This window comes from Rhinatrema bivittatum, chromosome 3, assembly GCF_901001135.1.
Source record: "Rhinatrema bivittatum chromosome 3, aRhiBiv1.1, whole genome shotgun sequence".
Taxonomy (NCBI): domain Eukaryota; kingdom Metazoa; phylum Chordata; class Amphibia; order Gymnophiona; family Rhinatrematidae; genus Rhinatrema; species Rhinatrema bivittatum.
Window position 1 is genome coordinate 393,048,605 of NC_042617.1, and position 14,026 is coordinate 393,062,630.

At 44.5% G+C, this 14,026-nt stretch overlaps 1 protein-coding gene across 3 annotated transcripts in view; it reads left to right on the plus strand.

The window, feature by feature from the left end:
• COL9A1 (collagen type IX alpha 1 chain) overlaps window positions 1-14,026 on the plus strand; it is a 373,679-nt gene that overhangs the window by 190,678 nt on the left and 168,975 nt on the right. For all 3 annotated transcript variants that reach the window (XM_029595655.1, XM_029595654.1, XM_029595653.1), the window contains 6 exons: window positions 1,023-1,043; window positions 2,141-2,215; window positions 2,428-2,463; window positions 2,554-2,616; window positions 9,566-9,619; window positions 9,927-9,962. In XM_029595655.1, coding sequence (XP_029451515.1) covers window positions 1,023-1,043; window positions 2,141-2,215; window positions 2,428-2,463; window positions 2,554-2,616; window positions 9,566-9,619; window positions 9,927-9,962 — 285 coding nt within the window. The remainder of the gene's footprint in view (window positions 1-1,022; window positions 1,044-2,140; window positions 2,216-2,427; window positions 2,464-2,553; window positions 2,617-9,565; window positions 9,620-9,926; window positions 9,963-14,026) is intronic.

A 14,026-nucleotide genomic window follows, 5' to 3' on the forward strand; every position in this document is an offset into this window, starting at 1 on the left:
GAGGCTCTCTCCAAGCAAAAAAATCTGTGCAGGCTAAAGAGGAGCCTATCTCTGAGAACCAATCTGGATGCAGATAAAGGTGCTGCTGTCTTTAGCACAGGCTGTATGCAGGCTACAGGCTGAACACAGGTTAGAGGAGGTGGTCTGTGAGCACAGGTTACAACAAGAATGGATGTAGGTTAAAGGTGAGACTAACCTGTATCCATTCTGTGATCAGAAGTAGAGGGGAGGCTGTCTTTTGAGCAGGAGGGATTTACATCTCATTTGCCCCTATGTGCAGGATCTTCAGCACCTTCCACCCACCCCATGTGTGACTTTATCCCCATTCTCATTCATTGGCTGGGTAAGGGCACCGCTATCTGCATCTGCCTCCTTCTCCACTGGCTTCATTCTTGTGGTGCCAGGTGTGTACTGCAAAAGTACAGGGCCCTGTGTTGTTTAGGCTTCAAAAGAAGCTGGCAAATGAGGAGGCAAATGCTGGTAAGAAGTGCTGCGTTGGTGAGATTGATGGCGGCCTGCTGTTGAGCACAAACTGGATGTTGGTTACAGGGAGAGACCTCTCTGAGCCCAGGGAGAGATGGTCGATGAGGACAGGCTGGAAGCAGGTTAGAGGGAAGACTGCCTGGGTGGGAGCATAGAGTGAATGCAGATTATAGGAGAAGCTGTATCGGAGTTGAGGCCCTCTCAAGAGTACAGACTGGATAAAAAGGCCTTGGGAAGGGTTAAGGCCTGTCACTGTCATTCAATCCTCCTCTCGCCCCCTCCAATCCTGAGGCCTCCCCTGCGGGTCTATGAATAAACATGAGGACCTGTCAGCGGCTGCAGAGTTTACCTTCCAGCGTCTCCTAAAATCCAAACGGGTCCAGGAGGATACTATAGTCGGGGCTTGACTAGTCCTGGCGTTGACCATGGCTAGCTCTGCCAGGACTGGGGGGGCGTCGTTGCTGCTGCTGCTGCTTTGCCTACAGATACTCTGCCTCTGCTCGGCTCAAGTAAGTTTTTGCTGTTTTTCTCCCCTGCAGATCGGCCAGGCAGCCGTGCAGGTGAGTGTGCAGCGACTGCAGCATGGGACGGAACTGGCAGAGCACCCGGAGGACGCCAGAAGGAGGCCGCCCCACCCAGGGGAACCGATCTGCATGCATCCAGGCGTACCCTGTTAGCCGGCTCAGCTGCCTGTGTTTTATTGGGACTGAATCCTAACGTAGTGGTGTCAGTGCTCTTGGAGAAGGTTGCAGGCAGTGGCGCCTGGCTTCCCAGACCCTCTAGTTTAGCCCCCGGGCGGTGGGGAGCCTGTTCTCTTTCAGCACTTGGGCACGGGTGACTCACAAAGCTCTGGCAGGCTGCCAGTAATTAATTAAGGGCTAAAAGAGCGCTGTACCTGCATTTCTCGTACTCGGATAATCCAAACTGCGTGTTTGCTTTGCTTGTTTCTTTATGATCGCATCAGTGAATACCTTTAAGTTCCGTGGCTGCATGGATGCATGAATGGTTTTGCTTGTACTCTAGATGAAACGTTTTCCAGACTTGTAGTCAGACTTTAAATATTATCGAGCCAGAGGGTTTTTTTTTTTTTCTTAATGTCCCTGCCCATTTTAACACCACCAATACGGCAGTAATAAGTTTTAATTTGGGTTATATTTTCTTCCATGTTCCAACCTATCATATAAAATCTATTGTAAAAAAAAAAAAAGGTACCATAAAGTATGATTACTAATTAAGTTTTTTTTAAAGTAAACTTTAAAAGCATTCCTTTTTTTCATTTACTGCCCTTTAACACATGCATACTACACTGAATAATTCTAGCAAAAAAAGCAACACATTTTGTTTTATAATCTAAATTAAATAAAAAATGAGACCAATTAGACTAATTTCCATATCAAAGGCAGTAATACCTGAATTCTTACCTAAGAGAAGTGTGTGCTCAGGATACATTTATAAGTGGAGCAATTTTGTATTTCAGCATTTGCTAACTGATTCTAGTGAGAGGACCAGTGGAAAACACATTTTCCCCATTATATGTCACAGTTTATACAGTCTGTTGAAAACTTAAAAGTTTCGTTTCAGATTAGGATCTGAAATTAAATAAGATCTCACAATATGAATGATGGTTTTATTTATTTATTCTGTTTTTCCTTGCCAGGGAGGCCCAGTTGGACCCCAAGGCCCCCCCGGCCCTCCTGGGACCCCCGGTGTCCCAGGAATTGATGGCATAGACGTAAGTGTCCCCTTGCCGGACATACCTTACTAGACAGCATTATGAGTTTGATGTCATATTGTCTTCGTATTTCAATTGCTGGTAGCTTACTGAGTGAAATTTGGTAAGATGTTGTGCAGTGTGGCACTAATTGTTTTCTGACCATTTTTTCATTTGTACGTGGAGGTTAATGGCTCAGTAGTGCTTGACCTTCCTGATATAATGTTTTACAGGGAGAGAGAGGCCCTAATGGTCCCTCAGGCCCTCTGGTAAGTTCATGTATCATGTACTGCTTTGAAGATCCTTCTTTTGTGCTTTTCCCCAGTCTAAATTAATACTTTGATATATTTAAATGCTAGGGTGCGGATGGGGAGCCAGGCAAGACCGGATCCCCTGGACTACCAGGAGAACCCGCAGCTGATGTGAGTACATTGCCCCCCCCCCCCCCCCCCCCAACATGTTTCTGTATAAGTGTTGTGATTCTTATAACATTTCACATCATTGACAGGAATGGTATGCAAGTGTAGGGATATATTGGAGTTGGTGGGAGAGTTCCCACTTGAAAAAAATGCCCTTCCAGTTCACTTTGGCCTTGAACAGAATCTTCAAAGAGCCAGCGGCACACTGGGGCAGGTAGTAAGCAGTGACGGGCTGGACACAGGAGATCTCTTGCTCTCTCCTTTCACAGGGGAAGTTCGGCTCCTTTGTGCACAAAGAGCTGTGATTGTTTGGCGTCTGGGCTTCCAGCTGAATAATGGAATCTTCTGATCAGCTTTTCCTCATTCTCTGTGGTTGAGGGGAGGAGAGCTATGGGAAGGAGTACAGGACTTGTAATGTGAAAGAAATACTATAAACGGCAGCTTGGAATATCCCTGTGCTTATGGAGTGGGGGGTGGGGGCATGGGAAGATGTGTGCATGCCGTATGAAGAAGCCAGATGCATATGGTCTTGTGGTGTAGCTAGTGATAAACTTCTATCATCCTAAGAATCGGCTTTAGCTCACTAAGAACATAAAAAATTTCCTTACTGGGCCAGACCAAGGGTCCATTATGCCCAGCATCCTGTTTCCAACAGTGGCCAAACTTCTAAGGAAGCGAAGACTGGGGAGGGTGCTGTGGTCCTGGGTTAACCATAGGTCATGGAGAAACTGACCGGCTGATGTAATACTGTGTGCTGTGGCTAATGCATTGCTTAACACGTGATTGGATGAGCGTTTTAGATGGGCGTTCATAACCCCCAGTGCAATACGGGGATTAGCGCATCTAAAATGCACGTCTAAACCACTGTGTAACTAATACGGCTCATCACATGTAAATTCCATGTAGATGAGGTTATTAGCTAATACCCACGCTTCCAAAAATTTCCCATGCAGCCAATGCGCCCATTGCATTGCGGCAAATTTTATGCCAGCCCCAGGCTGGCATAAAGGTATGCCATGCTCAAGGGCTCATTGATAAAAACAAAACATCCTGCTTTCTGTGATTCCTCCTATTAGTCGAGATACTAAGTAGGATAAACCACAGAAAGCAGATTCCGGAAAAAAAATAGTCTTGGGGGGGAAAAAAAATTCTGGGGGTCCAATATATATGCGAAAGTCCAGGCTGTGTAACTTGTGCATGTATATTGTACTAGTAGTGGGAGAAAACGGATGCTCTAACAGCACCCTCTCCTGTGCGCCTGATGCTGAGGAGGCGCTAGGGTTCCACAAATTTTCCTAGTGCTTCCTTTTTAGCGCGACCCTTCATTTAAATATTGCATCAGCACCCAGGAGAGGTGGTTGAGTGCCCGTTTTCTACGCACAAATATTGCATTGGCCTGTGAATGTCTTCTCAAAGCTGTGATGATACTACTGTTACCACTACTGCTACTTAACACTTCTAGAGCACTAGTCGACGTACACAGCACTGTACAAAAACATAGAAGAGACAGTTCCTGTTCAGCAGAGATTATAATCTAATCAAGACAAACATATATGGCAGAAGAGACTGGGAATTTTCATTTATGAAGACAATGGCTGCATAGATTATATTTTGCTCCCCAGAGGAAGTGGAGAAGAAAGAGTATAGGAGCTGTTTACTCTGAGACAAGCACAGCCACATGTCTTTGATTTTTGTATAATTTCCCAACACAATTTAGGAGGCTGTTGTGAAGGACAGCAGCCAAGGTAAACAAAAGATGTGGAGTGAATGCCTATGAGCCCCATTGCTTCTGCCACTCCTAGGTATGTTGGCTTCTGCTTATCACACTATCATCCCAGCCTCTGCTGTTGATGACCACACTGATGAGCATGAAAAGGGCCAAGAGAGAGAATGAGTGGATGTGTATATTGGGGGGGTAGAGGGCAATGAGTGATGGCATCAGAGGGAGGGGAAGGAGAGAGAGAGAGAGGATGTGGATGGGCAAAAGAGTGAACGGATCAGAGAGGTTGTGGGCTGTGTAGGAGAGAGGGGTAAAGAATGAGTCACAGATCAAAGGTACTGCAGGGGTGTGAGTAAGGGGATCAGGGGGATTGAGATGCGAGTGAGATGATCAGAGTGTGGCGCAGTCTGTGAGTGAAGTGGTCGGAGGGGTAGAGAAAAGATTGGGTGTGGTGGGGGGAATGACAGCGAAGAGAGGAGAGCATGTGGCATTGCTCCCTTCCTTGCCCTACACCTAGGAGTCAAAGAGAAGGAAATGCTTTTGAATTCCAGGCCACATGAAGAGACTGAGGACAGCAGACAGTGCCTATCAGGCTACTCCTATCCCCCTAAAGCAGAAGTGAGCCAGCTGATTCTGGAATGAAGAAGAGGAGGCCTGTACTTTCCTTGCTGAGGAGGGAGAGGAGAGGCTTGAGGTTCACCAGAGCTTTAGGACCACTGGGGAAAGTGGGTTGACAAAGACCACTGGGGAATTTAGGGGGGGGGGGGGCTTGGGGGTTCAGAATTGCAAGGGCAGAAAGGAGGATGGAATTAGAGAGCCGCATACTCTCTATCCGCCTTCTCCTTACCTCAGTGATCCTGCATCCCCAACCCCCAGTCATCCTCCTCCTACCAGTGCACATTGAGTATGTTAAGAGTGTGAAGAATGTGTGAGAGACATATTCCTGACTCTGGTCACGCCCCTTTGTTCAGGTCACAGCTGGCCCTGGCCCTGCCCAACTCACCACCCTCCACAGTTCTACTTCCTTTTTGTCTACAAACTAAGCCCTGGGCAGAAGCCAGGGGATGGGTAGAAGAAAGGAAATGGGGGAGAGGGAGGTGGAGGTAATCTGGTTGAGAACTCGACTAATTTTGTGAATCTTTTTATGCAAGTAGTCAGCCATAGTCTGGGCAGAGAGTGACAGGGGGAGGGAGGTGAAGGAAGTTTGAAGAGGGAATTGAGTAGAGATGTGAATTGGTTCCGGAATCGTTTCTGGTATCGTGTTTGTAGAACCGCGGGAAATCTTTGTTTCCCGCGTTTCTGCCCGCTTTTTTTTTTCAGCTGTCCCGATCCTTTAAATCTAATTATTTAGAATCCCCCACCCTCCTGCCTCCCAAAAAAAACTTTCCTAAAGTAGCTGGTGGTCCAGCGGGGGTCCCAGGAGTGATCTCCCACTCTCGGGCTATTGGCTGCCAGTAAACAAAATGGCGCAGATAGGCCTTTGCCCTTACCATGTGATAGGGGCTATCTGTTTCATTGGCCGGCCTCTGTCACATGGTAGGAGCAATGGACGGCCGGCGCCATCTGATTAAGGGATTGTACCTCCATTTCCACCTTAGAGTATTTACTTTCACAGACATTAGCTATTTTTACCAAACTAGCAACCAAGTCCCATAAGGTGTCCAAGGTGACTACTGCCGGTTTAGGGGGTAGTTGGAATAACTCACCCCCTGCCTGGGCAGTCGATGTTCGTGCTGTTCCAGTGCTTGGGCTTCCTGAATCCTGCGTTCCTCTTCCACTGGGTCAACTGGGGACATCGATGAATCCAGTCCTCCAGGCTGTGTTATTTCCATTGGGCTTGAGAAGAGCCGTAGTGCAGGCACGGTTTCACATTCTCTGCGCCCCCTCCTATCGGACAGATGACCTCATCTCCCTGCGCCGCTTCGAGAGGCTTCACCAAAGTTGTTGGAGCCAGCGGTGGCCGGCAATAAGGGGGACTGAGCGTAGTTTCCAGGAGATTCAGTTCTATTGTCTTTCCCTGCGTGGTTTCAAATAATATAATGTCCCACTCTTATCTCCACTTAAATCACTCAGATCAGATGACTCAAATCCTCTTCTCTCTTCTCAATATCCGAAATCTTTTATCCACACTTGCTTCAGATAATGTAAATCCTCTTCATACTGACTAGAACCCTTTATCAATGTTCCCTACAAGGCTCCTTGTTTCGCATAAGCTTCCTCAGGGGATAACTTGCACTCCGAGATCACCTCTGCACTGACTTCTCGAAACTCCCTGAAGCACTCCAAAACTGTTAATGTCTGTTCATGTTCACCACCGCTACATTATGGTAACCTCATAAATTTCGTCCAGACTTTAAATTTCTTACACTGTCTTTCCCATTATTTCCAAACACTGGATACTCAACACGATTCAAACGACCGTTACTGCCGGATTCCCATGTGCCTTCAATAGCAGATCATCGCTCACGAAGATTTCCATTCCTGCTCAAAGCAGCCCATAATGCATCATTGATAATAGCACCCTACCCAAGGCGTCTTCGAGCAGGAATGGAAATCTTCGTGAGTGGCGTCTTCCTACCCCTTAAATTTTTAGGGGTAGGACGTCACTCTTAAATTTTTAGGGGTAGGAAGTCACCTTGGGTAGGATGCCGTTATTAATGCTATTACTGCCGGATTCCCGTGTGCCTTCAATAGCAGATCACCGCTCACGAAGATTTCCATTCCTGCTCAAAGCAGCCCATAACGCATCATTGATAATGGCACCCTACCCAAGGCGTCTTCGAGCAGGAATGGAAATCTTTGTGAGCGGAGTCTTCCTACCCCTTAAATTTTTAGGGGTAGGAAGACGCCTTGGGTAGGGTGCCGTTTTTTTATGTTCCCTGTATATGTATAAAGAATATTAGAAATTGGGGAACTGAATATCTCTCTGTGTCGTATGTCCCCACATAAGAGTCCATCAAGCCCAGCATTCTGTTTCCAACAGTGGCCAATCCAGGATACCAGTACCTGCCAAATACCTAAACAGTAAATAAATCCCATGCCACTTATGCCAGTAATAAGCAGTGGCTATTCCCCTAGTCAACCTGATTATTAGTGGTTTATGGACTTCTTCTCCAGGAACTTGTCCAAACCTTTATTAATCCCTCTACACTAACTGCCTTAACCACATCCTTTTGCAATATATTCCAGATCTTAATTGCGTGTTGAGTGAAATAATTTTCTCTAATTTGTTTCAAATGTGCTATTTGCTAACTTCATAGTGTCCCCTAGTCCTTGTATTATCTGAAATTGTAAATAACTGATTCACATTTACCCATTCTATTCCACTCATGATTTCATAGACCTCTATCACATCCCAGCTCAGCCGTCTTTTGGCCCATTTTTTGGCTGAATTTCATTTTGGACAGGGAAGTGCTTTTTTACAAAGTTTCTTTATGGGTTATTTGTTTTGGCAAATAGTGAACGCTATTTACAAGTCATGCACACTATATGCAGACAATGCATCTGATTTGCCAAAGCAACCTGAAAGTTTTGGGCCTTTTTTTGGAGCCACCATGCATTCCTTTTGGGGAAATTGAAGCAAAAAAAAAAAAAATGGGCTGTGTAGGTTTGCATTTCCCATGTGATTTAAATGAATGCGCATCCCTAACCCATTTTACCACCTTGGGATTCACCCATGACTGCTCAGGTTATTTAGGAACCTCCTGTGTGCAATAGTATGAAAAGCCTTACTGAAATCAAATTACTCCACATCCAGCGCTTGCTCGTTCTTATGTTTTGGTTATCCAAATTAATCAGATTGGTTGACAGGATCTCTTTGGTAAAACTATGCTTCCTCAGACCCTGTAACCTGCTAGATTAGTTTACTTACAAAGGTCGGATTTACAGGTCTGTAGTTAACAGCTTCTGTGTTCCTTGCACATTTATGAAGAAGGATGATTCCTATCTCTTGGAATCAACTGTTGCCAGTTATTTTTAACCCAACAGTTTTTCTCCCACTCCTTTGTCCTTACAGTTTAATAGGACCCAGAGCTAAAATATGGCACCATGAGCCTTCCTGGGGATTTTTCCCAATTTTACATCATTTTCCCAACTTACTTTAGTCCAGTCGTCGCAACGATAGTCCTTGGCTGGGGAATATACATCGAAACATCTTCCAGAAGCATACAATCGTTGGCCCTACATATGGCCACTAAATGATATCATTGCAGGATGAATGACTCCTTCCTCCCATGGGTGTGAACGTTGCCTCACTGGCATTCCCAGCTCTGGTCAATCCAGGAAGTGGAAGACCTGAGCCAGCAATTGACCTCAGGATTTTCTGCCACCAGTCCGTTTTGAGCACCATTCATAGTCTGGCATGTATCCCATCTGGTCCCATGAATTTGTCAGCTTTCAGTTTTGCTAGTTCTTTGAGAACCCTTTTCCTCTGAAGAACTGCACTGCTTCTGTTGGAACTAACTAGGAGAAAACTAACAGTATGATTTTGAATGCAACAGAATTCTCGTGCAGCATGAAGAGCTGAATATATGGTGCTATTCAGTGCATAACATATTTTCTATGTTGTAAAAAGATGTATAGGTCAGTCAGGCAAAATCAGATCGCTCTATGGAGATTTACTCACTGTGGATAAGGTTTTGAATTTTGCAGATTAGAAAGCATAGTGATTTCACAAATTTTGGCATTTTTTGAGTTTGTAATTTATTAGGGATGCACATTCATTTGAAACAAATGTGGCATCTGAACCAAAAATGCCCTTTTTCAGTTTGGTTTGTTTCAAACAAAATGAATCTCTGATGGCTCCAAAAAACACATTTTTTTCCATTTTGGGAAATACTTGCATTATCTCTGAATAGTGCAAGCTATTTCCCAAAACAATGAAAAAAGCCATCCCAATGAAAAGAAATTCAGCCAGAAACCCCGCAACAAAACAAAATGCAACAAAATGAAAGTTTGCAGCCTGTACACCCCTATTTACTTCTGGACAGCTCTGTTGTTTTTTTCTCTTATGTATCTACTGAAAACATTCTTAGCACTATATTTAAAACTTTGTTGCATGGTGACATGTTGGACACTTCTGGAAAGAAAGCTTGAGTTGACTAATTGGCGCTGTCTTTTTTATCATATAAAGTTCCTGAGTGTGATGATGTATAATGCATGAACTGGGTTCTTCTATAATAGGAATGGTCATGTAATATGATTTTAATTTATTTTACATTTTTGTTACTTTAGGGACTGACAGGACCTGTAGGATCACCTGGACCAGCTGGCTCTAAAGGACAGAAAGTAAATAAGATTCTTGTTAATTCTTGGATTTCCCCCCCCCCCCTCCCCCGAATCTATATAGAAAACAAAACAAAATTAGAAATGTCATCACATTTAAATTACTGTGGGGCTGATCTACTAAGTCTCTTTTTTTCTCCATATGTAAAGAACCTGAAAAAAGCTTTAGTGACTTGCACTATACATATGTGTGGTTTGCTAGTAGAATTTCAAAAGCAGAAAATGTGGACCTAGTATTCTTCCACACAGTGTCTAAATAAATAAATAAATAAATAGTCAACATACTCAACCTTTGCCTTATTCTTTTCAGGGCGAGCCTGGGCTGCCTGGACCTCGGGGACCTCAGGTGAGAGCTACATTATAAATAACCAGATTAAAATTGAATTTATAGTCACAGTTCACTAAACCATCTAAAATTAGCTTTCAGAAGTCTTATCAGACCAACTAAGTGGAATATGAAAACAAATATTTCCTTCATCTGGTTTGCTTTTAAAGGCAAGGGTGTTATTTATATATGCAAGGAAGGTGGTCCTTCTAACTGAGTCTAAAAGTTGTAACAGTATTCAGCCTAATTAATAGTAAGGGTTGCTCACACTGAGCTCCGAGGAGGAACTGGTATCCCTAATACGGTATTTTCTGGCGTATAAGAAGAGTTTTTAACCCCTGAAAATCTTCTCAAAAGTCCGGGGTCGTCTTATATGCCGGGTGTCGTCTTATAGGGTGAATAATTACCACATTTTTCGCTCCATAAGACGCACTTTTTTCCCCCAAAAGTGGGGGGAAAATGTCTGCGTCTTATGGAGCGAATATAAAAAAAAATAAAAATCTAACAAACCCCCCACCCTCCTGACCCCCCCCCAGACCTGCCAAATTAATTTACTACAACCCCCCCCCAAGACCTGCCAAAAGTCCCTGGTGGTCCAGCGGGGGTCCGGGAGCGATATCCTGGCTTGGGCCGTCGGCTGCCAGCAATCAAAATGGCGCCGACGGCCCTTTGCCCTTACTATGTCACTGGGGGTCGACCAATGGCAGCGGTAGCCCCTGTGACATAGTAAGGGCAAAGGGCCGTCAGTGCCATTTTGATTGCTAGCAGCCGACGGCCCAAGTCCAGGAGATAGCTCCCGGACTGCTCCTGGACCCCCGCTGGACCACCAAGGACTTTTGGCAGGTCTTGGAGGGGTCAGGAGGGTGGGGGGTTGTAGAAAACTAATTTGGCATATCTTGTTGTATTTAATTAATTTGGCAGGTTTTGGAGGGGTCAGGAGGGTGGTGGGTTATATTTAATTAATTTGGCAGGTTTTGGAGGGGTCAGGAGGGTGGGGGGTTCTATTTAATTAATTTGGCAGGTCTTGGAGAGGTCAGGAGGGTGGTGGGTTGTATTTAATTTGGCAGGTTTTGGAGGGATCAGGAGGGTGGGGGGTTGTATTTAATTTGGCAGGTCTTGGAGGGGTCAGGAGGGTGGGGGGAAGCTGAGGGATTAGTTTTAAAGGGTCGGGGTGGGTTTTTTGTTTATCGGCTTGGGCGCAGCCGATAAAAAAAACAAACCCAATCGGGCCGGACGAAAAAAAACCCCACGATGTGAATCTGAACCGGAATCAGAACCGATTCCGGTTCCAATTCACATCTCTATTACCGGTACCTCCTTCTCTGCCTCTCAGATCTCGCACATACACGTCTGCGCCGCTTCACTGCAGTCCTCAGGAGCGAGATCTGAGAGGCAGAGAAGGAGGTACCGGTAATAGGATACAAGGGTGGGCCAGAGGGATGCGTTACCGCTCTGATAGTCTTGGAGACAGGGAGGGCTGGGCAAGCAAGGAGAGCTGACCAATCCATGCAGGATTTGTATACAACAACCAGCCAATTGCCGGTAAGGTACATCGCTTGCCGTGATTGGCTGGTTGTTGTATACTGGGTACCATATACAGTATGGTTATGTAGTGACACAGAAGGGCAGTCTTATACAGCGAGTATATCCCAAACTCTATATTTTAACTGGAAAAGTTGGGGGTCATCTTATTTGCCCAGTCGTGGTATGTGTTTCTTTTTCACTTTGTCAAGTGGGGTGGAAGGCTTTTTCTGACTTCAGTAGTCAGAGATTCGAGCACCAACCAGGCATTAGAGTGAGGTATTCTGGTAGATTTTGTGCACTTGGCTATCGTCTGAAACACAGAAGTTAATGTTAATTAAGGCTGAGAGAATTGTAGTATGATGCTCCTTCCATAATGTAGTGACAGTGCCAAAGGTTACCACGCAATGGTTACCAAAGGGTCCATTATTTTGATTTTTCAGACTTTTATACATTTGTTATAGATTCATACCGGTAATGTTCTTGTTTCTAAATTTCCTTGTTTTTATGAGTTTGTAATAACCATAACATTGCTCTGCTTTTTGTTGTAAGTTTACCGGCTTCTGAACACTTCAGATACATAGGGGTAAATTTCAAAAGAATGTATGCACTTAAAACTGGGATTTACACGTGTAAGTGCACTTTTGGCACATAAGTGGACTTCTGAAAATTGCTACAACATATGCTACTTTTATGTGTGTAAATCCTTTGAAAATTTCCCCCATAATAGTTTTAATATATATATTTTTTTATACCGGTTTTCCTTATGTATTTTGCCAGTGCTTCTAAAGTGTATCATATAAAATAAGTTTTGGAAGAATTATGGTTTTTGAGCAGTTGCTCATTTGGGTTAAATCCCACTTTATGTATGAGAGTACAGTGGTGTTAGGAATATTTACAGAGAAGTCAGTGAAAGAAAATGAATGCTTTTACCATACTGGTATGAACATTGGTACTAGCAACTAGTGTCTGTGTTGTGATGTGATATCTTAAAGCAGTGATTCTCAACTGGTGTGTCAAGACACACCAGTGTGTCGCCAAGCACCGGCAGGTGTGTTGCGGTTCCCGGTGTGCCACTGTCCCAGTTGTGCTTCCCTTATCCCCAGGGGTGGATTGGCCTATCGGTGGATTGCATAAATCTAATCATACACATCTTATACATCAAATTCAAAGTGCAATATTTTTATTTATTATATATAATTATCATGATATACACACACACCCACAAGCTGCCACTCACACACACACACACACACACACACACACACACATGATTAGATTTATGCTGCCCTGTGTGTATATGCTGTATACTATGATCAGTAGGGGAATGTGATATACTCTCTGTGTTATATACCTATCTGTGGATTGGTCATCCCCTATGGGCCGATGCAGTTGGTTGCGGAGTGATGCTGTGTGTCGACGCCGGAGGCCAGGCCAGGGTCAACTGAATAGCAGAGTGATGTTGCGTGCTGCCGCCGGAGGTCAGGCCAGTGGCGACTGAAGAGCGGAGTGCCACTGCGTGCTGCCACTGGAGGCCAGGCCAGTGGCGGCTGAAGAGCAGAGGCCAGGCTTATTGGACTGAACAATGAGAAGAGGCTCCACATGAGAGAAGAAACTAGCTTGTGTGTATGTGAGTGGTAGCTTGTGTGTGTATGTGAGTGGCAGCTTGTGGGTATGTGTGTGTGTGAGTGGCAGCTTTGTATGTGTGTGGTAAAATGGGAGCGAGTGCATTTGTGTGTGATTGAGAGTTTGTAAGTAAGTGAGAGAAAATGTGTGTGATTGAAAGAAAGACTGATCAGAAGTGATGTGTTTCAGTGAGAGAGAGACTGCTCAAGGAGGTGATGTGTTTGAGAGAGAGAGACTGGTCAGGGAGGTGACTGGTATGTTTGTGAGGAAGAGAGACTAGTTAGGTTACCGATGTGTGTGAAACAGAGACTGAGTGCGAGTGACTGGTTGTGGCCCTAAGGAAGAGGACTGTGAGGACAGAGCTTTAGCAGCCACTGCTGCTTCTGGTGTATGCTATTGGCCTGCAAGGAAAAGGAGTAGGAGAGTTGCTGGAAAGGGTAAGTAAAGGTGGCTTTTTATGCAATGTCTGCTGTTTTGAAATATTTTATTGATATTTGGACAATTTTAAATAATTTTTATTATTTTTTAAATTGTTGAATGATGTTCTGCTCATCAGCTGTTTTGTAACATTTATTAGTATAGCTTTACAATTATTTCTGTGTGGGGTTCTATAGCAGCTTGGCTTATTCTGTTTTCCTAATAGGAAGTATATTGGTGTTTAGGACCTGGTTTAATATTTATAGTGTTGCCTTTTCATAGATAGGGTTGTTACTGTTTGAGTGTGTTTCATAATGCAGGTGTAACTTTGTGCGGGTTAGTTTGGGTGCATTATTGCAGATCCTGGGACTGTTAGGTGCTATATTTCTCTTTCCATTTCTCCAAGTTTGCACTGTATGCAGAGTGGCTTTTTTGGTTTTCCATTCCAGTTTCTGTCTCCATATTTATAATTTGTGGTTTTTCTGTACTTGGTGAAGGGTGTGTGACCGAGGTGAGGTATT